A 23,058-nucleotide genomic window follows, 5' to 3' on the forward strand; every position below is an offset into this window, starting at 1 on the left:
GTAAGCAAGTGGGAATATAGCTATGCATCAACAGAAAGAGGGAAGTTGTGAGCAAGAAAAAAGTGACAAGTTCACTTTGGGACCTATTGATTTAGGGTAGGAGCAGAGTATCCAGTTGGAAGTCCCCAACAGGCAACTGAAAATGTAGATCTAGAGCCAAAGAAAATAGATCGGGATAGGTATAAAGGCTCAGAAATCATCTGTATCAAGGTAATGTTTGATGCAATGGGAGTCTCTAGGGGAGAGAAGGAAAAGAGAGAAGAGAAGAAAACTGAGATCAAAGACCTGGATGATGTCACTCTTGGGGATAGGAAGAAGATAAACCAGTAAAATATACAGAGAAAGAGAGCTCAGTCAGGCAAGAAGAGGACAAGAGAAGAGTAACCTCACAGAAGCCAAGGGAGGAGAGAGGAGCAAGATGAAAAGGATAGTTAACAGTATCTAGGGCTGCCAAAAGTTCAAAGAGAATGACTACTGAGAAAAAGCCATTGGATTTGGCAATTAAGAGGCTATCGGTAATTTATATTTGACAAACTGCAGTATTTGGCACTTCAGGAGAAAGACTGGGTCAGATGCCATATTTTAATGTATTTGGAAGTAAGTGAGTAGTAAGGAAGTTTAGAAGTGAAAAGAAAATTAAATGATAGCTTGCAGAAAAGATGCCATTAAGGGAAGGAGGTTATTTTCATTTTTCTTTTGTTTTTATGATGGGGGGACTTAAGCTGGTATGTAGGTAGAGGGAAAGGAGCCAACAAAGAGGGAGATAATAACAAAGTAAAGGTATTCTAGAAAAATGTCCAAAAGAAATGTGTAAAGTCAAAAAGGGAGATTAGCCTTATCAACCAAAATCAATCTTCTTTAGAAATCAAATGAGTAACTTTCTGAATCTACTGTTGTCAATGGATTAATTAATAACAGTTAATTCAGCCAACTTTTACTGAATACCTATTATGCATCAAGGCACTATGTTGTTCTCCAAAAGATGTTTCATTTATGGGCTTAATTTTTAGCATACAATTCTACTGTGTTAGTCATTAATAGAAATTACATCTAGATATATAAAGTATAGTAAAGATTTAAGACAGGTATTCAGATAATTCATACAAAAATAAATAGGGTTTTTTCCCCATATCTCTGATGAGTATATTTTAGTCGAAGGTTTCCATATATGTGCAAGAGACAGCTACCATCTTGAACTTGAATAGTAGTTGAGTTTGTAGAAGCTTTAAGCATACATATGGAGGGATTTTTCAGATGTTCATGCCTTGGGGTATTTTTGTAATAAATGAAGTCAGCTAACTCCTTAAAGTTAATTATAGAAACTAAACTGGAAACTTAAAAGTTACAGTTGCCATGGTAACTTTCACTTAGTTACATTTAATGTTTGGTGCATATTCAAGTACACATGCAACTATAAAAATAATTGTTCTTACTACTATTGCAAGGTTAGTATCAATGTGAAAGATAATGTTTTTTCTAATTTTATACATTTAATATAATTATAATAATGCATTTGGCAAAAAAGCAACCTGACCCATGATGTTGTTGGAAGTATAGTCAGTCTGCTTCTAAATGATGATACTTTCGTGAATCTCTGATCACACTGATATGTACATTCCCTTCCAACAATGCCAATCCCAACCTATTCATTGCTGTACATCCTTTGGGAATCTTATTGGAATCTTTTCACAAATTGCCCACAGGTGTTTGAACCGCCTAGTATCCTGAATGCTGGAGGTCTTCCTCTAATTCTTTTGGCCTTACATGGATAATAGTGATGCATACTCTCTGTCCATCGAATTATTCCTTATGCTCACTATGTGACTATTTAATCTTTTTTTCCCCTGTACCTTTCTCTCTAATGACATCCTTCACACAGCTTCTCTTGCCCACTTCTTTATTTGTAATGTATGGCAGGCTGTTCACATCTATCATAAGTCTTTCAAATATCTTTTGGGAGAACCTTCACCTAATTCTTTGGAGATTGTAGAATCTTATCAATCACAGTTATGTGGCATCATTGTAAAAATATTATTTTAAAAATCATCAGCCACACTACCCATAGAGAATCTCTCTTCAATTTGGATTTCATCTCTAATGGGGAAGGGATGGTGTGGTATTATAGTTCAATGAGTGACTATCTTTAAACAGACAAGTCCATAGACAAGAGAAAAGAAAGGAATGGACCCCCCCACTGCCAGCAAGGATGTATCAGTTATAAAGGAATCTGGTGCCATAGGTAAATTTTTCTGTCAACTGACAAGAATATAGGAATGACTTTACTTTTTCCTTCTCTATAAATTCAGTTTTGGAATAGAAGATCCAACCAGGAAGGACTATAATTCTTTAAGATCAAAGCACTAGTCTTAGGTGAATAAAACAGAAAAAGCACCTAAAATTCCAAAGAACTGAATTGATTTCACTATTCATGTTTTCCTCCATGTTAATTTAACATGAAATGTGTGGTTTTTAATATATAAGAACTTAGAATTTCTGTCATTAATATTGGAAATTGTTCTAAGCAAGCAGAGTAAGCAGACATGGTATTTTTTAGTGGTGCCACCAAGAGCAAAGCAGCAAATCCCTGCCTTTGTTCCCTTCTGTCAGTGGCAGTGGGGACCTGGAAAGAAGAGAGCTAGGTTATCAACCTCAGAACTATTGTCTCACAGAATAGAATATCTGAAGGCATCTAATCCAACCCATAGCAGGACAAGAATACTCTAGGTTACACTACTCAAGTGAAGGTTCATTTATGGGAAACCTATGACCTCCACTTTTGGGGAGTTCTCATTGTTAGGGGTTTTTCCTTGTATTAGGACTAAATTGTTGTCTTTGAAATGTCTACCCATTACTTCCTAGTTCTGTCCTCTGAGACCAAAAAAAAAGTAAAAGTACTTTCTTTTCCACATTTTAGCTGTTTAATATTTGGAGAGAGATATCATATTCACAGAAAAAGGGCGGTATTCTCCCCCAAACAGGAGAAAAACCTCAGGGCTGGCCAACCTGTGTAGTAGCTACCATCTGATTTTCTCTTAGAATCCCAGCCATCATCATCATTACCATCATCATCCTCTCTATAAAGATATCCAAAAAGAGGATGTCCTTTCTATATGTAACTCTTAGACTGACAGGCAGCAGTGAAGGGTTTCATTCCAAAATAGTGGTATCTTGGTCTCTGTCTCTCCTGCAAAGTGTTCTATTAAATGACCACTAATTAAAATCTTTTCTTATTCCATCTATAAAAAGGGCAGTCAGGGCAGATTTCTAGTCTATGTAACAGCAGGAAGAATTTCGTCTATTTTCTTTTCTAGCCTACATCAAAGTAATGGTGATCCAGTACTTATCAAAGGATTAAGTTTTCATCTTGATATGAACCAGAAATCTAACTGACTCTGCTCTTAAAAGGAGAAAACCATGAGTTCTTTTAAATGAAGAAAAGAAGAGGAAAAAACTGTAGAGTTAAACAGCTGTGACTTTTGTACAATTTTTTCCCCTATGTGAAATTATGTCTGCTGGCATAGATTTAGGTTTTAATGGCAGTTACACAATTTGCTTAACTAGCTAGGCCAGAAGACACAATTTCGTGGGACAGCTTTCATGCAAAGCTGTCTCCTCTGGCACTAGACAGGGAAGTAAACCATATAACTACAGTTAAAATTATAGTGGGTACTGGCAGATGTGATTTTCATGTAAAGATTTGGAGATTTTTTTTCATGTGATACCACATCTGCTACTATAAAATGTTACTCATATACAGTTCTAGAAAGGAATGAAAAAAATACTACATATTGGAATGTTAACATGAAATGTAAAAAACAAAAATAAAAAATAAAGCATGCTTACTCTACACTCAATATGGTGAATGATCTCCAGCCATGATGTAGTGTGTCTGAAACCTGAGCTATTTCCCAACTGTGTGAATTCAATATACCATCTACAAGCAGGAACACAGTGTTTCTTTTCCCCATGTCTCAAAAGCCCCTTCAAATGATTTCTGTACTCTTCCAAGAAAATGGTATCCCTTCATGAGATAAAGCAAATATTGTCAGCATAAACCAAAAATATTTCCAGTTTAAAACAGACAGACAGATCCCAATTGTCTTTTTGACCTTAACTGGCTCGATATTATTTCCATTTCCCTGTTTCTCTTCTGAAGCTGATTTCCCTGCTCTTTTAATTTCTCCTTCAGCCTTCAATAAAGAGCAATGTTCAAAAGCTTATTAAAACAAAACCAAAAAATCAAAGCTCTGTCCCCCTTAATAGACTAAACCAATACTAATAATAACTGAATTGCAATGCTTCAAGTCTTACAAGGCAATTTATATAAATTATCTTATTTGATCCTCTGGACAATTCGGTGAGGTAAATAGTACAGGTATTATTATTTAATGTGATTTAATTACAATTATTAACAAATAAATCACTTAATAGCTTTCTCATCTGAAATGAGCTCTCCAGTTTCAGTAAATAGAGATGTCAGTTTAAAGACAAAGGAATGTAGAATGAACTGCCTCTGGATTTCCTGCTCTCCCATTAACCATTGTGTTAGGAATGCTGAAAAAATGTTGTGGTGTCATTGAATCTCATGTTTCTTTAGTTATTATAGTCAAGTATACATTCAACAAGAGGATCCTTTTTTTGATAATTACTGGTATTTCCAAAATCCTCTAAATAAATGAAACAAAAATTGCCTTCCAAAGGAGTTGAGATATAGTGATGATGGTGGAGAGGGTGAGGAGATATGTCTGGAGTACTATTCCTGCCAGGAACTGTAACCAAATGATTAGTGTCCCTAGTGGGTAGTGTACACAGTGGCTAGACATTTTATTATTTATACCTGAATGTCAGGAACAAATCATTAAATAGCCTCGCCTGTTTTTCTTGTTAAAGACTAGCTTATTACAAAGAAAACAGAAAGGTAATTTCACTTTAGAACAACATAGAAAAGTAGTTTGCTGCTCAAATCTGGCCTTAAATAATTCTTAACTGTATGACCCTAGTCAAGTCACTTCATACTAATTGCATAGCCCTTACTGTTCTTCTAACTTAAAACTGATACTCGGTATCAATTCTAAGACAAAAGATAAGGGTTTAAAAAAGTCACTGCTGTAGACTGTCACAGTTTATGGACAATTATTTTCAATCTTGTAGGTTGTAGATATTGAGATAATTTATGGTCATTGTTTCATTATCTAATCCCCTGAGCCTAAACTGGTTGTTTTATTATCTTTCTCACCACCCACATCCCCCCTTTCCTTCCTCCATCTATTGTCTTTTTCTCAGTTGGATAAAGAAAAAAAAAAAACTTGTCCACATCTTCCCTGACTGCCCTTCAGTCAGAAAGCTTTTTCTACTTTTTACTCTTAAAATCTAAAGTTTCTCCCTTTCCTTCAAAAAATTCTGTTTTATCCATTGCTGAAGAGTTTGGCTTCTCCTTAAATTAAGCCCAAGCTTACATTGAAATAGATTCTTAAGCAGAAAATTCCAAAGAAAGAGACAATGAAAGTGAATTGATGGAGGGAAAAGGGGTTTGGTATGCAGAAATTGTATTTGGTTTCATCCAAAAAAAAATCATATTTGCAAATTGACAGGTAGATTTGATTTTATAAAAAATATTTATAAAACTTACCAAACTATTTTCATACTTACTAATCAATGGCTTCTTTCAGTCCTATTAGACTGGGAACAGAAAACAAGTAATATGAAGCTTAGAAGAGATTTAGTAGACTAAGATCTATTTATCCAAGAAAACTAAAAAAGGAACAATATATGTTCAAAAGGAGATGAGAGGAAGAGTAAATTATCCATTGTTTTAAGCACTTTTACAAATCTATGTTTAGTATCAGTTAACAGTTCATATAACAAATGATATACACTGGTACACAAAAAGAGCTGCATTGCTGGTTTTGCCTACTTTTTTTATTGTTTCAAAGTCCAATATGAACACATTCTCAAGTGAAAATTCTCATGTACCAGGATTTTTAAAATATATGGTTCATATGTATATCTGCATTTTAATCCCCTAAATTTAAGATTAACATTCCTCATTTTTATACTAGTAATCACTCTAAAATAAAATCATGCTAACTCATCTATAAAATAAAGCATTGGATTCAATGCTTAAGGATCCTTTAGTTCTGATATCCTGTGATTATTTGAACATTAAGTATTTCTTCTTTACAGTTTTTATCATTCTTCTGTGTATTAGTCTACATTTTAATCTCTTTCTTGTTCTACATAGAGTATATAGTATCTCAACCAGGATTTTTAAGAACTATTAATCTTTACATTCCACCGTGATTGATTATAATCTACCATATGTTTCTTTCCATTTTAAAAACTCATTTCAAAAATCCTATCATATAGGAAATATAGAAATAAGGTAACCTGAAAGAATAGACTGTCCTATAGTAGGACTCCTTGAACAGAGGTCTACAGACATCAAACTGAGACTCTGACTATCATTAAATATATAAAAGGACTGGCTAATGAAGATTGCTAGAGTCACAGTAAGGAGCTATATTTTAAACCACTGTCTAAACTGAATAAGTTTGAGTAGAAAATTGCTTTCCATTTTTCATTATTAGAAAGTGACAATGTTACACCCTCCTTTATTACAAGTGTTTAACAGATGACTTCATTTTTAACTAGATGAAATCATATTACAATAAAATCACTTAATTGTATAATAAAGATAGATAAATCTTTGAAAAAAAAAAGTTTGGTTATCAACCTTAATGGCTCAAATCCCTTCCAGCATGACTATTTGGACTTTAAAACTATCAAGAAATAACACCCTGTTCTCTCTTTGAGAGAGCCAGTATATCCAACAGAAATCAAAAGAAAGGATATTTGCTCAGATAAACCAGCAAGATTATTTCAGATTTAATTTAGTTTCTAAGAATATCTTGTCATTCGATGTCTAGTTTCTGAAGGCTCCATTAAGCACTATTTGCCACTTTCAGCTTGATAGAAGGTTCTAGTTTGATTTTCCTAGTGACAGGAACATATAGGCTAGAGAAGTTTTTTTTTCTTTTTTTCCACCCTCTTTTTTTCTACAGTTTTGAGCTTCCTTAATGTGGATATGTTTTTAGATTAGTGAATTGGTTTTTAAAAAGAATAGTCTTTTAAAAACCAATTACAATACCTTGTAACTTAGTTGAGTCTGTCATCAAATGTAAATTTTTATCTCTCAAGAGTCACCACTAACTCATTTATTCACCCTAGAAATTAAAGTGTAACTCCCAGGCCATTATAGTAATAGCTGCCAACTTGACTGCTCTAATATCTGTGTAAACCAACAGAAGATAAGCCTTGAAATTAGACAGGCTAGTCATCACAAGCCTCTGAGCTACAAGGAACACTTGCCTTTGCACCTATTCCTCTCACCACCCATTCTCATTCACTTGTGAGTCCCTCTTATTTGCTAATGTTAAAATAAGATGTCTGAGGCCATAGTAAGGAAAGGGATTGTTAGCCTGAGGCACCTAGGGGTAATGAGGGCCAGGGATTCAGAGTCTGAAGGTAGTGCTGGACTGGTCAGGGAGGAAGATGGAAGTCATAGCTGAGACCCCATATTTAATCTTGTCAATGATTGCCAGTATCAGAATGAGAATTAGAACATATGGAGTCTCCTGGTTTCTCTCTGTTATACTACCTGCTCCTTTAATGCACAAAGTTCTAAAGAAGAACTTATGCTGGGGTCACCCAAGGGGGAATTTCTGTCACTTTCTTTTGCTTTTCAGCTAAATTTTCTTTTCTCTTCAGTTCCCCTATCCTGTCTCAATCTATTCTTTCAATTTCTTCTTGATAACCAACATTCTCATCTTCTAAAAAGTAAAAAGCTGCAGCCTATACCAAGTTACCGTGATACTTCTCAGCTTTGGAGGAAGCATAAAAAAAGTATTCTTTACACAGGATCTAGCCTTGGTCTTTTTCCTTCTGGGTTCCTTCAAATATTTAAGGATTTTTGTTTCATACTTACTCCAGATTCAATCCTGGATCTCTATGAAATCAGAAATGCTTCCTCTGCTTTGTGTTTTGCCTTGCCCTTAGCAGTCACATTGGATATACTCAGTAGTCCAGTGGATCTTTTTTGGTCTCTTTCTCTGAAGTTAAGATGGAATTTCTGGTCCTATGCTAAAAGGTAGCTACCTTCACAATTCTATCCCCTCTCCTATTTTCCTCATCACTCAAACTTCTGTCATTAACTTTCTTTATCTGTGAAAATTTTCCTTGAATACTAGCTCCTTTTCTCCTGAATATTATTTCTATATTATTTCCAGAATCCTGTATGGGCTTGGTAATCTTCCTACTCTGCCTAGACTGGGGCTTCCAAGGACTGGCACCCAACAAAAAAGGAGCTGGTGGGAAAAGACCATAAGGGAAGCTATCTGATCAGCTTATCTCAAGGGCTGCCAAGCAGGCAATCAGACAGATTGATTTTGCCTTCCTATCAATTATATTGCCAAGGATAGATGTCACATAAGCAATTTGAAAAGCTCCTTTAGTTACATAGTAGAGAGTCTGAATTCAGTGTCTTAACTTTCAATGTTCACTTCAAAAGAGCTAGACAAATACAGTTCATTTCTGTTACAAAGTCAAGTGGGTTACAAAATATATTTCTAGAATACATCCTATGACCTCAATAATTAAATAAGCCTTAACGAAATGAACTCACAAATCAAGAAGACCTGAGTTCAAGTTCTTCCTCAGACATTAGGCTGAGTAAGCCCAGGCAGTTTACTTAATATCCCTGTGCCTCAGTTGTACTCAAGGAGCCCTAAGGTCCCTTCCAGTCCTAAATCTTTAATCCTATGTTATATTTGCATCAGTGCTGCTATACTTACAAATATATATGTATATATACACAAATACATATATACAGGCATGCAACTCTAAACATGCACATGTATGATAACCATATAAATCCATATGGAATCGGTTGAACTCTAATGGGATTAAATATTTTTATGTCATTTCCCATTATAGCTGACATTTACACAGTACCCTTTAAAGTTTGCTAAGCACTTTGCAAATATAATATCATATTATTCTCACAAAAATTCTAACAAAGGTATTGTTATTACCTCCATTTTATAGATGTAGAACTTGAGGAGACCAGAAAGGAAAGAGAAAGAAGGAAAGGAAAGGAAAGGAAAGGAAAGGAAAGGAAAGGAAAGGAAAGGAAAGGAAAGGAAAGGAAAGGAAAGGAAAGGAAAGGAAAGGAAAGGAAAGGAAAGGAAAGGAAAGGAAAGGAAAGGAAAGGAAAGGAAAAGAAAAAAAGAAACAATCTTTACTCTCAAGTACATTGGCATTTTAAAAGACTTCCTGCTTGGCTTTCCTAGACAATGAAAGCTATAATTGATGAATTTAAGGTATATATTGTCGAAGAAGAAGTAGAGAAGCCATTAAGCTGTAGAAGGGACATTCACCTCTCTTTATTACCATTCTACTTTTTCTATAGAGAGAACAACTTTCACATTTGCTTAATGTGGGAGATGAGGCAGAAAGACATCCTAGGTTCATAAATGCTTTCACTAATGAGTTTAGTATGCATGTATTAAATACCTCCTATAAGGAAGGCACTACAGTAGGTATTAAAAACATGAAGATCAATATGGCACAGTCTCCCCTCTCAAAGAATTAATGTTCTAAGGGGCCTGGGAAGTGTTGTAAAAATGTGAGCAGATGAAAGTGAATGAGAGAAATCTGACAAAGAGCAATGGAGAATTTGATGACAGAGAGGTTCCTTTTGTTAGATATGAGAGTAGTGTAGTAAAACATCAGAGACAATGTGGCATGTCTTTGGTATTGAAGGGAGAGAGACATTTTTATAGCTATGAACAAAAAGAATTCCATTCTAAGCCTGGAAGATGATCTGGGTATAGTTCCAGAAATGAGAGAAAGTAGAAAAAGAGTAAGAATTAAAGTCATTCATTTAGCCAGATTCATAGACTCCATGAAGGAACATAGTATTAGATAAAGCTAGAAAAATAGGTGATTTGGAGGGGTTTGAATGCCAAGACTTGGAATTTATCCTTTATATTTTCCAAAATGGGGAGGCATGAAATTTTCTTAGTCAAGGAGTGACCTGACCTGACCTGACCATGGAGATATAACAGTGAGATTACTCAGACAGTGGTGTGAATAATTGATTAGAGATATCCTAGACTTGTGGCAGGAAGAATGAGGAGAAGGCTTCTATAATAGCATATATGAAGAATAAGGGCCCCCAGTGAGCAAGAGTCCTTGTAGAGGAAGCTGAGTGGAGAACATGGACACCAGAACTATTTTTGAGGTATTGACAGGACTTAGAAACTAATCAAAGATATTGAGCCAGGGAGAGGAAAGAGTTAAAGATGACCATGCGATTAAGAGTTTATCAGCTTAGGAGGAAGATGGTATTATTCATAGAAGTAGAAAATTTAGGAGAGGTAGTTTGGGGAGGAATATAAATTCATAAAATGTATCCAACTCTAGAATTTTAGAGCTACCATAGCCTGTGCCACTGAGGAACAATTGCATCAAGGAAAAAGCTAAAGTACACATTCTGAGGCTTTGCAAAATTCTGTCAGCAGATTTGCAGAAAACACCAGTGGAATAGTAATCATCACTATTTCCTGATCCAGGTCCCAATCACCTGAATCAGCATCCCAAAGGAATCTGCAGTGGAAGCAGAGGGCACTGGGGAGAGGCAGGTAGAGCCCAGTGGAAATCTTTTGCTATTCTAGCAACATATTTCTACTTTGCTTTGTGCCTTTCCCTACCTCACTCCTCTAATATATATTCCCTTTTGCTTCTGTCAAACCATGAGGTATTACGTTGATAACTACAGGGAGGGGGAAGGGGGGGAGAGGACAAAACTTGTTGGAGACTGGAGAGAGGGAAACTTCTTAATCCTGGAATTAAACTATGTTGTTGAAAAAATCATGAGTAAAATAGCTGAAACTCTTTCAAAGCTTTCATTTTTAAATGAAGTATTTTGGGGATACCAAAGTAAATCAAATGCCCAAAGCACTTTAGGCATTCTATATTGACCCTATTAGTTTTCATCACATTTTTCTTTCTTTCTTTCTTCATTGACTAAGGAGATAGAGATGATTTTCTTTGGCTGTTGTTCCATTCCCACCTTCACCCCATCCTTCCCACCCCCTAGCCCCAACACAGATTGACTTGTGAGAAGCTGTGAACCATGGCAGATAAATAACCAGCCTCAGAAATGGGAGATATAGGTTTAAATCCTACCACTAACTCATACCTTTGAACAAATCCTATTAAATCTTAGTGGCCTGAGGCAACCCTCTAGAAGTTTCAGAAGGATGGTTGATCTACACTCCTTAGGAATTCCTTATATTCACGAAATGACTGGTCTGGGACAAAACCCAAACTTGACACAGAAGTATGTTGTTCTGGAGGCAGAACCTCACTGTCCTGAGAGCCCAGCATTATTGAGGTCTGCATGTATGCCAATGTCCTGTGGTCAGAATCATGATTTCACATTTGCAAAATGTGAAAATGATTTCACATTGCAAAAGAGCCAAAAGAAGATAGATTATTTAGGTTGTGTAAACCTTAAAATATAAGTCTTTTACAGTGATTTCCTTGTCACAGTTGGAAGGATGTGGTGACTGCAAGCCCAAGGTCTGCATCTTTTTCTTCTAAGAGCAGGCATAGATTTCCCCCACCCCGTGAGCCCAGTTTCACCCCTGAACACTACCCCTGCCTGTGTGCACAACTAAGACATCTCCATTCAAGGCTCTAGTTTATTCTTCCCATCCCCTTACCTTTATCTCTTAGGTTCTATTTGCAGATTTTTCTCTTAGTCACCCGGTAATCCTAAAAGATCCCATAAATCTTTTATCTCAACAGATAAGAATAATATAATAAAACAACCTGAAAAATGTTTAGTAATAATACTTCACCCTTTAATGATCAAATAAATTAATGGCTGTGAAGGTACTTTGTAAAATAAGTATAGAATGAATGGAATACTGGATTAAGGTGACTATTTTTGGAGTCAGAAAGACATGAGTTCATCATATCTGACCTCGGACATATACTGGAATCCTGGAAAGACTCTTATCTTCTCATCCCACCCCCACCCCACCCCCAGCAGCTATCTAAGAATATCAGTGGGAAAATAGATACTAATGCATTGGTAGAGGGAATTTCATCCCTGGAAGCTCCTGACAGCCAATGAAATCACAAATCTAGTTTCCAAAAATATAAATATTATATAAAAATAAGGCTGGGACAGGGTCATAACTATGCTCTGTTTCTTGCCTAAGCCTTAGATCAGTGCTATTTAAATGATGGAAATAATAATAAGTCAGATTTATAAAGTACTTTGAGGTTGGCAAAGCATTTCATATTTATTGATGAATGAATGAATGAATACATATATATTCATTTAATATTACAACAACCCTGGGAAGGAGGTGCTGTTATTATCCCCATTTTACAGAAAAAGAAACTGTCAGCAGTTAAGTGACTTGCCCAGGACCGTCCAATGAATGAGGTTCTAAAGCTCTGTTTGAGCCCAGTGCAGCTCTCTAGCCACCACAGCAACTGGTTACACAATAGGTGCTTAAACTTGGGTCATAGGTAGGATTTAGACTTAGGAAGGACCTTAGTCATCCCCTCTCCTTTGGCAGGTAAGGAAATCAAGGCTGAGAAATTAAGTGACGTGTTCCACACTGTCCAAACCCAGGTACTCCATTAGATTCAGTCTTTTCCAGTGTAAAAGTCTGCCTCTTACTAAAAGCTGATTGAGCTGCATTTTACTGAAGTTGTTCTGCATATTTATAAGTCCCCTGAACCCTTTGCCTAAGGCCTGCATCTGGGGTCTAACTCCATCAATGTGACTTAAAATACTTTAGAATAGACCTGTCTTGACAGCCCAGAAAATATAGCTCTAGAAAGCCCCACACGCTAAGCCTCCCACACATACCCATCTCTGGATATTTTTCCTGAGCTGGCAATCCAAATAAGTCAGGATATTGTGGCCAGATATCATTCCCACAAGGACATCATTCATGACTCTTCATAAAACTCAGCATCATCCTTAATACACACCAGAGAGCAATGGAAGAGATAATACAGAATTTCCTCTCCTCTCACATAAAATGGAGAAGATTCTTCTATAGAAGAGGCTCTGGTTAATAAGGAATTAGAGCATCATAGATTTGGAGTTTGGTCCAGCACCTTCATTAGAGCCTTTAGGGAAGGGAGGCCTAGAAAGGTTAAGTGATGTAGTCAGAGTAGTAAGGAGAGAAGGAGGGTGAGTTACAGGGTAAGGATTTGAATGGAGATCTTCTGGCACCAACCCTCTTCTTCACCTTGCCTTATAAATCCTGATCTTCGCTAACCAGCTTCAGCCATTTTATTTTCACCTGGACCCCTTGCTTCACATACAAGGAACTAGAAATTTAAAACCCACTCCCTCCAGAGTCCTTGATTGACTCTAGTGCCAAGTAGAGATTCCTTGCTTTTGTCAGAAAATGACTATCGTCTATTCCACCAAAAAAGGTTCCTCTTAACCCATTGGAGTCATGGACCCTTTTGTCACTCAGATGAAAGCTGTGGATGCCTTCTCGGGAAAATGATTTTTAGTGCCTAATACAAAATATATAGGATTATTAGAAAGCCTATTAATATTGAAATACAGTTACCAAAATACTTTAAAAATCAAAGAAAAATCGCTTGGCTATGACGTCAGTGGCAGTTTGTCCATAGGGAAACTGGTGAGTGAATTTCTCTGGCATTCATATATGATGACTATATAATGCAATAGGTAGGAGGAAGAAAAGGAAGAGGAATAGCAATATTTATATCATACTTAAAAAAAAAAAAAACCTTTCCTTCAGTCTTGGAGTCAATACTGTGGGCTGCTCCAAGGCAGAAGAGTGGTGAGGGCTAGGCAATGGGGGTTAAGTGACTTGTCCAGGATCACACAGGTAGGAAATGTCTGAGGCTTACCTAGGACCTCCCATCTCCCAGCCTGGCTCTCTATCCACTGAGCAACCCAGCTGCCCCCCTTTATAGCATACTTTAAGGCTTGCAAAGCCCTTTACAAATATCATTTTATTTGATCCTCACAACCACCCTGAGAGGTAGGTGCTACTATTTTTTTTTATTGTTGCCTTTTAAAAACAAGAAATTTTATTAGTGAAAAAAGATTGAATATCCAAAACATTTTTAGCATATGTTTCATACAGTTGTTCAAAAGTATTTTTATGTGGAATATGTATGTGAAATAAATGAGGAACTGAGGGGTCAGAGGTTAAATGAGTTACTCAAGCTCCCAGACCTATCAGTGTTTGAGGCTAGACTTGAACTTGTGATATCCTGTCTCCTGGTTCAACATCCTTTCTACTGCTCCAAACTAACATAGACCTTAAAAGTTTGGAAAGCACATTAATTACATTTTCTCATTTGATCATCTTAGCAATACTGTGAACTAAGTGCTATTATTATCCCAATTAAACAAAAAAAAGGAAACTGAATGATAAAAAAAGGTTAAATTCATTCTAGAAGTTATACAGTTATTAAGTTTTAAAGACAGAATTCAAACCAAGTCTAGCCCTCCATCCAATACATCATACTGTCTCTTTCTGTCACAGTAGAGGAATGTTTTTCATATTTCTGCATCAGAAACAGCCTGACAACAGTCACATCTGGCAATAGATAAATTCAACTTTCTCCTCCTTAAGGCAAATTTCAGCAGAGAGTACCCTCCCAAACATTTTAGCCCAGAAGGTTTCCCCTCACTACTTATTCTGTTCCTCCCCCTCTTACAATGCTTTGAGTCAAGGACCCCTTTGGCAGCCTCCTGAAATCTGTATGGCCCTTCTCAGAAGAATAATTTTCAGTGCCTAAAAAGAAATATAGAAGATTACTAAAAAGAGAAAGTGGTTAGAGTGAAAAAGGGTCCCCACCATCTTTTAACAATCAAGTTCCTGCCTCCCGGGTTAGTTACTGAATTTGAACTCATTTCAAGTTTTCCTTTCAAGGGGACTGTGGCTCCCCCACAGCAGACTGGGTGGAAGAAGAAGTGGGAAAAAAAGAGAGAACGGCTACTCATCTCTGTATGTGTCCCTTGCAGTTCCCACAAGGACATATCTCTGTATCTGTTTGTCTCTCTCCTCCGTTGTGCTCAGCCAGTTGAGGATGAAATAGGGCTCCACAGTGTATGGCCATTTTGTGCGGCTCTTGGAACCTAATACTGTATGCCATAAAGATTCGCCAACACAATGTGTGTGACAAGACTGCACATAGTCATGGAGGGAGGACTCCTGCTAGAAATTCTATAGTTGCTTCCTAGACTCTGTTACTACATGGAAGCTGGGCGTGATAGATAGTAATTAGAGGACAAAGGCTAGGCAATAGGGAGGATGATGGTGTTCTATCCTTACATCCTTTATTCCCATCTCCAGCCCACAGTATCATTGCTAAGCTGAATTAAGCTATTCATGTTGGAAGCATGAGGAAGACAAGGCTTCCCTATTCATAGACAATCACTTTTCTTTGTGATGGCCCATTGAGAGCTTGGGAGCATTTTAAAGATTTTCAATGAATGACTTCATTTGTCTGATGGAAATGGTTCCTGGCAATTAGCTTAGGGTACTAAACCAACATTGAACTTCCACTATTTGGGAGCCCAAGAATGCCAGATTTCTGGATAACTCTTTGGTATTTTCATTCTCAAAAAACTCAAGGAAGTGGCTTTAATGCAGAACGCAATCGTTTCATTGACTCCAAAAGTAAAGCTACGTGATATCCAGAGGCAGATGGTGGAAATTCTTTTCTGGGGAAAGAATTATTTGAGGTTGTATGCACCTCAGCCATGACACACTTTCCTATAAATAGATATTTCTGTGGAGGTCCCTGAAAATGTGTGTCCTAAAAGATAAATGTATGCATGAGAGATAATGCTTCTCATTTCAAATAGGAGAAGAGAACAGTTTCACATTTTGCTATATTTCAAAGCTATTGAATTAAACATTTTTTTCATCACTAACCCAAATAAGTAAAGACCACAAACACAATGTCTGCCCTCCTCCAGATGTCCCTCTCTTGAAACCAAAAACAGAAGAAACCTGGCAGAGTTCAGAATTGCAGGCATTTTGTGGTCTTTGAGTGAAATGAAAGAGTGAAGATACATAGGAATTGACTGGCAATACTTCCCCTCTACTATGGGTTACAAAATTACATCACAGCAAGGATTAAATGCAATGAAAGCAATTAAACTACAGAGAATATAACTGAGGATTGATAGACTAGCTAGGAAGATCTGAATTCAAGTCCCATCTTCAAACACTGATGTGACCTTGGGCAAGTCACTTAAAATATCGGTGTTTTCAAATAACTCTTTAAAACTCTTAAATTTTTACATGCATTAGTAGAGAGATTTTCCTCATCTAGGAATTCCCTATAACAATTAAATGACAGTTCCAATTCCCTATCTCTTTCTATTTGAGGGGATACCCTAAGGTAGGTCAAATATTGTTACTCCCATTTTACAGATAAAATAATTAAGGCTTAGAGAAGTGAAATGATTTGCCTGTAGGCCCATTAATTGTCAGAGCTAGGATTTGAATCCAGGTCCCATGACTCAAAATCTACACTGGAATTCCTTTTATCTTTTTTTCTTTTAAAAATACAAACAGTAGTCAACAAGTACTTATCTAACACAGCAGAAATTTACTAAAGTATTTTCCACTGTGGAGAAAAATTATACAGAAAGCAAATTTGTCCTGGACTAATCCCTAGTAAGGCAATTATACTTGTATTTCTAAGGGAAATACCACTTCATTAATCCTAGGATAGTAAGGTTCAACTTATCTAAAAAAAAAGTGCAGAAATGTGAGGCTTTGTATAGTTGCTTTCATCAAAGGCAAATGTGTGACCCATGCATCATTTTTCTGAGAACAACTGGTTTCACCATGAAACCCCACCCAAAAAAAGGCCCAAATAATTGTTTGGATTGTCCAAATACCAAATAGTAAGATGTCTCTTCCTACACCTCATCACACCCCTTATATATAATTTTGTGAATGACAAAATTACCATTTTAATTTTTAAATTACATTCCAGGGAGTAAATTATTTATCAATTGTTATACCTCATAATGGTTTTTATTAAATCAACATTTTGCATTTTCCTGTTTATTTTAATAAGGGAAGTGGCTGAACTGGTTTATTTTGTTTTTAATAAACCAAATTATTTTGGTGTATCTCCATTTCTTTAAAAGTCAGAACACAAAATAGAACAGTCTTTTGGTGGATAGAATCCATGAAGTAATTTAAGCTACAAATTGAGTCTTTGCAAAAATCATAAATCAGATTATGTGGTAGGTATCCTACTAGCCTCTTCTGTTTTTATTGTTTTTCAGCTTCATTCTTCTAATGGCTGTCACCTGACTCTTTTGATGAGAAAAGCATTAGATCCTAATATTCAACATTGTATGAATTATCTTCTAGCGGCTTGTCTTCACTATCAGTTGCAACGGTCTCTTCTGCTTTTAAAAAACAGTAGATTGGTTAGAGTGCCTTTGAGTGGTTTAGTCCCCTTTACTTTACTCCTTTACAAATTTTTACTTCTTGATTTGAAGTTTTAGCCAGGCACTAAGGCATTATGAATATCTCTCTGTGTGTGTGTGTGTGTGTGTGTGTGTGTGTGTGTGTGTAACAGAGTGAATAAAAAATAGAGGAAAAGAGAGAGTAAACATGAAGAAGAGATAGATGAGGGAGAGAGTCAAGAGAGAAGAAGAAAAGAGAGAGGGAAGAGAAATGGAGAAGGGGAAAAGAGAAAGAGAATAAAAGATAAAGGAAGAGAGTGAAAGTGAAGAAGAGACAGACAGACAAGAGGGAGAAAGAGGCAAGAGAGAGAAAAAAGAGAAGAGAGATGGAGAATGAGGAAGAGAGAGAATAAAAGATAGTGGGAAAGAGTGAAAATGAAGAAGAGACAGACAAGAGGGAGAAAGAGAAAGAGACAAAAGAGAGGGAGAAAAGAGAGAAGAGATAGGGAAAGGGGAAAAGAGATAAAAGATAGAGGAAAAAAGAGAGTGGAAGTGAAGAAGAAATGCAAGACAGAGAAAGAGGCAAAGAAGAGGGAGAAAGGAGAGCAATAGGGGAGATGGAGAAGGGGGAAAGAGAAAGACAGAGAGAGAATAAAAGATATGAAGAAAGACAGTCAAAGTGAAGAAGAGATAGACAGGAGGCAGAAAGAGAAAAGAAAGAGAGATGGAGAAGGGGGAAGAGACAGAGATAGAGGGAGAATAGAAGTGAGAAAAGAGAGAGAAGAGAGATGGAGAAGGGGAAACGAGAAAGACAGAGAGGGAATAAAAGAGATGAAGAGAGAAAGTCAAAGTGAAGAAGAGATAGACAGGAGGCAGAAAGAGAAAGGCAAGAGAGAGAGAAAGTAGAGAGATGGAGAAGAGGAAAGAGAGAGAGAGAGGGAGGATAAAAGATAGAAGAGAGAGGGAGAGTGAAGAGACAGACAATAGGGAGAAAGAGAAAGAGGTAAGAGAGGAAAATGAGAGAGAGAGAGAGAGAGAGAGAGAGAGAGAGAGAGAGAGAGAGAGAGAGAGAAAGAGAGAGAGAGAGAGAGAGAGAGAGAATAATTGTCTACTTCTTATGATGAAATCTAACCTAAAGTCTCAGCTTTTTTCTGTGTAATATGTTGACTCTCTGGGCATAGGGGGCTTCACTTTACTCCTATTAAACTTTCCTCCTAAGCTATAGAATTTCCGAGTTCCAGAAAAAGATCTCTTTCCTCTTGTCCCATATTTAGGTCCTTGTTGCTGCCAGCACTTAGTGGGTCCCTGCAAAGCACACATGATCCCCCTTTCTTCAAAGCAAACCACTAAGAATTATTTGCTGGGCCACCCTTTATCTTTGGGATGCGTTTAAGGCAAGCTATAAGATAAAAGTGGATAGAGAACTGACGTCACAGTGAGGAAGGAAGACCTGGGTTCAAGTCCTGAGTAACCCTGGTCAAGTCACTTAACCTCTTCATGATCTCAGTGGCCTTTTAAGACTTTAAAGAAGGTACTAATCATCAGGGGTGGAGGGAGTTTCCTTCCCTGGGAGATCCTATTAGCTATAAAGTGTCAGGTGTCCTGAATCCCACAAGGTAACACAGTAGATCAGAGAGCCAGTGTCTCTCTTCTCCAGTCACTCTGGACTTGAATCCTGCCTCATTGAGGGATAACCACGTGTATCCACGGGAAATGTCCCTGGGGTAACAGACCCAGCAGAGGCCCGCCGCATACAAAGAGGCCATGCATAGACCCCACGGTGCTCCCCCGGGGGTCCTTCCTGGCCCCGCCACTACACGCAGAGACATAGGTGCCATAGCGACATCATCTAGAGATTGATCCCAGCGCATCTATGAAATGCCTTCGCCTGACGTGGCTTCACTTTTTTCTCCTAATTTGAAATTTTATTTTCTAGCCACATAAATAGAAGAACACAATTTGAAAACCCCGTCCTGGAAGCCAAACGAAAACTACAACAACATAACATGCCCAACACAGAACTTGGAACAAAGCCTTTGCAGGCCCCAGGTTTCCGAGGTACAGTACCATGTCAGCGTATCACAGCTCAGGGAGGGGGGATTGTCTATCAAACTGCCTACTGTTCGGAAAACGCCTCGAGCTCAGACTCTTTAGAATGATTGATTGGCTTTTTTTTCTCTATTAGCGTTAGCCGGTGTTTACTATGGTTCTATACTAAAGCATCTAGCAACCACAGATTAAATTAGGGCTTGGAGCATTATGTTATAGGAGTTGACAGCATGTTGCTAGGGTGAAGATTAATGGGCTTTGACCGAACAGTACTGTAAATTGTCGGGATTCATAGAGACGCGTAAGTTTTTTTTTGTTGTTTTTTTTTGTTGTCGTTTTAGTTTTTTATTTTTTTTGTTCACCAAAGACGTAGCCCAAGAATGAGGCTTGTTCTCCTTTGTAACAGTAGACAGCTCCTCATCGACATTACCTAGGCCTAAATATGTTCACCCACGCCCTGCACTTGAGCGGTCTCGCAGCGTGAATGACTTGTCTTACTATCGGCGCGACAATGCTGGAAAGTACAGTCTGTATGGTATGTCCCAGTGCCGCTTGTTGGGCCTAGCTACACTATTGTACCACGTAGTGGGATAAGTTGCATCACGACCTTTTCACCTTTTTTTTTTTTGGTACTTTTTTCTCACAAATTAAACATACTGGAGAGAGGCTCTGGAAGCCTGGGGAGGCCCATTCTTGCCTGTTAGTAATTTTCACATTTGCCCCATGGCAGCGCATTGAAAATGGATGTAAAGGTCACCAGACTGTCATCTCACCAATTGTAAATGTCACTGTCAGAGGCAAAAAATTAATCTGTATAGGGGAAAAGACGATGCTTCCTTCACTCGCTTTTATTTAAAAATAAATAAATAAATAATTTTAAAGGTCTGAACCTTCTTCTAAATAGAGATGTGGAAATGAAGGAGGGAGATATAGACACCCCCAGAAGAACCCCTATACCGTGACTCATTGTTCCTAGGTCAGCTATAGCATAGAACAGAGAATGTCCACTCCCCCCCACCCAGGGTGACTGGGAGAGCCCATAATAGTTGAGCAGCCCAGCGTCTATCAATATCAATTATAATATCAATTGTAAAGGGGTTTCCACTCTGTACATGTCCCCATTGTGCAGGTGATACATATAAATAAATGTATTCAACTCCCCCAAAGTTCAGGTCTGCACACCATGCAGAGACCTAGAAGAGTTTTATCACAAAATATAGACTGAAAGGTAAATTGCACACTGTATTGATGACCAAAGTGATGCAATTGGGTTAAAGAACTTTCAGGGGTAAAAAAAATGTTCAAGTGTTACTTTATGTGTATCCTAGGAATTGTCTAAATCCTGTGATACACAGAGTTTCTACCTTGAAAATGAACTTAGACAACCAGAAACACCAATATTTTTGTGAACGAGCCACTTTGAATATTTGCAAGCCAGTAGATTTTTTTTTTTGGTTATAGTTTCAACATCTCAAGAGAGAAAGATAAGAAGTAGGAAATTCAAAGAATCCCCATATTCAGTTGTTTGTCCCTGTAAGGCCAGTTACTTGATAAAATTCTGCTCCTTCCTTTCATTACAGTGGAAAGAGTGTTGGCTTTGGAATCAGAGGACCTGGATTCATATCCTACCTTTGCATCTTACTAGATGTGACCTTGGCCAAGTTTTTTCTTACATTTATGAGCCTCAGTTTCCTGATTTGTTCAATGAGGAGATGGATTAAATGGTTACCAAGGTCCTTTCTAGTTTGAAATCTCTGATCCTATGACCTCCACGGTCTTTAAGTATTTAGCATTAAAAGAAAAAAATTATTTGCCCATTGAACCTTTTTTTTTCCCATACAGTAATGACTACAGACATGTGAATACCTTGTAGTTTATCATAGAAACTCTGGATTCTTTGGTTCCAAATAGTCACTGCATTTGAGCATTGGGAGAGGTGATTTACTAAATGGCAATAGTGGCCTGTAAAGGTTTAAAAACAAAAAACAACCCTCTCCATCAGCATCCATCCTTTTCAGGGATAAAACTGAGATGAATGTGCCCAAGAGTTTGTCATGGCTGATCTGCTTTAGTCTAGACTAGAGTACTAATATCTGTGTTTCTATTGGAATGCTCACACCGCCACCACCCCTTTATTTCACTTAATATAAAAATGTCACCACATCCACCACCTCTGTTGCTACTAGTGGCTAGTTTTCTCCTGCTCTCTGACTTGGCTTAAGTGTGTGTATTTTTTTTTTTCTTTTACTTGTTTTGGCCAATGTAGAAAAGCCGCTTTTCACCAGGGATGCATCACAACTGAAGGGCACTTTCCTAAGCACAATCCTCAAAAAGAGCAACATGGGCTTTGGATTTACCATCATTGGGGGAGATGAACCTGATGAGTTTCTTCAGGTGAAAAGCGTGATTCCTGATGGACCTGCTGCTCAGGATGGGAAAATGGAAACAGGTAATGTCTTTATTTCTTTGATTAAACTGCCTGTAACACCTCATTTCTAAAGAGGGTTTTCTAACATTCCTCCTTGTTTTACTTTCATTTTGAGTTCAGGTGTTATCTTAAAAAGAATACAAATTAAATTTTTAAAATGTTTTTAGCCAAAGATGTTCTTTTTTATCTTACCTCCCCCTACAAAATAATCATGTTATTTGGGAATCATTCTAAATTTATCTTTAATCTTTTTTCTCATTTCTTTTCTCTATTTGCTGGATAAAAGAAATGGTTCTTGAGGTTGATATTGCCTGCTTCATCTTTAGAATTCTCTCATGATCAAGCTTCAACTTTTATATCATTATCTCTGTGTCAAGTCTCCGATTTTATCAGTATTCCTTTTCTTGTCAATTCCAAAGTTATCATCTTTTGCTAAATTGGCAAGGAAAGATATTTAATTAGCTATGATCATTAAGCAGAAAATTGTTGAAATTTCCTCTATTAATATTAGGCTACTGGAGATGATTCAGTTTTTAATATGTATCTATACAATTATTTGCTGTGCAAATTTTTATAGTCATTATAATGTTTTTCTGCACAATTAGATGGGCATTTATCTAGTGTCTAGCCACTTCATTACAAGTAGGCAAGCAAAACTAAGTTCTTATAATATTCAGAGCAATAGAAAATATATAATATCATAGTGCATATTTCCATAATATCTTAAGGACAAAGATCATTGTGAAGAATGAAAAACATATGTGTCAAAATGTACAAATGTACCAAAACTATTGGCATTTTAAAGGGGTTTTATTAGAACTCTTCTTCTTTTAGTTTTAATCAGTTTGATGTAATTTCTAATGTGAACTCTTTTGAAAAATCCAGGAAAACAAAACTAATATCCTGTAGCGCAAAACTTAGCATTCAGAGGCAAGAGCCATTTGGTTCCCTTTGATAACCTACATATTTATTTAAGGTCTTTTCTAGAGTTTTATTGTAAGACATGTAATGGATATGAATGTTTGGACTGGTACTTACTCTTAAGAAACAGAATAAGAAT

General features: G+C 37.0%; 1 protein-coding gene across 21 annotated transcripts in view; it reads left to right on the top strand.

The window, feature by feature from the left end:
* MAGI2 (membrane associated guanylate kinase, WW and PDZ domain containing 2) overlaps positions 1-23,058 on the top strand; it is a 1,718,964-nt gene that overhangs the window by 1,307,176 nt on the left and 388,730 nt on the right. For 12 of the 21 annotated variants that reach the window (XM_007504040.3, XM_007504032.3, XM_056800855.1 and 9 more), the window contains 3 exons: positions 19,458-19,579; positions 19,977-20,105; positions 21,837-22,019. In XM_007504040.3, the coding sequence (XP_007504102.1) occupies positions 19,458-19,579; positions 19,977-20,105; positions 21,837-22,019 (434 nt within the window). The remainder of the gene's footprint in view (positions 1-19,457; positions 19,580-19,976; positions 20,106-21,836; positions 22,020-23,058) is intronic. The other 9 variants (XM_007504045.3, XM_001370680.5, XM_007504046.3 and 6 more) reach the window with 2 other exon arrangements.

Source organism: Monodelphis domestica, chromosome 5 (assembly GCF_027887165.1).
Source record: "Monodelphis domestica isolate mMonDom1 chromosome 5, mMonDom1.pri, whole genome shotgun sequence".
Classification (NCBI taxonomy): domain Eukaryota; kingdom Metazoa; phylum Chordata; class Mammalia; order Didelphimorphia; family Didelphidae; genus Monodelphis; species Monodelphis domestica.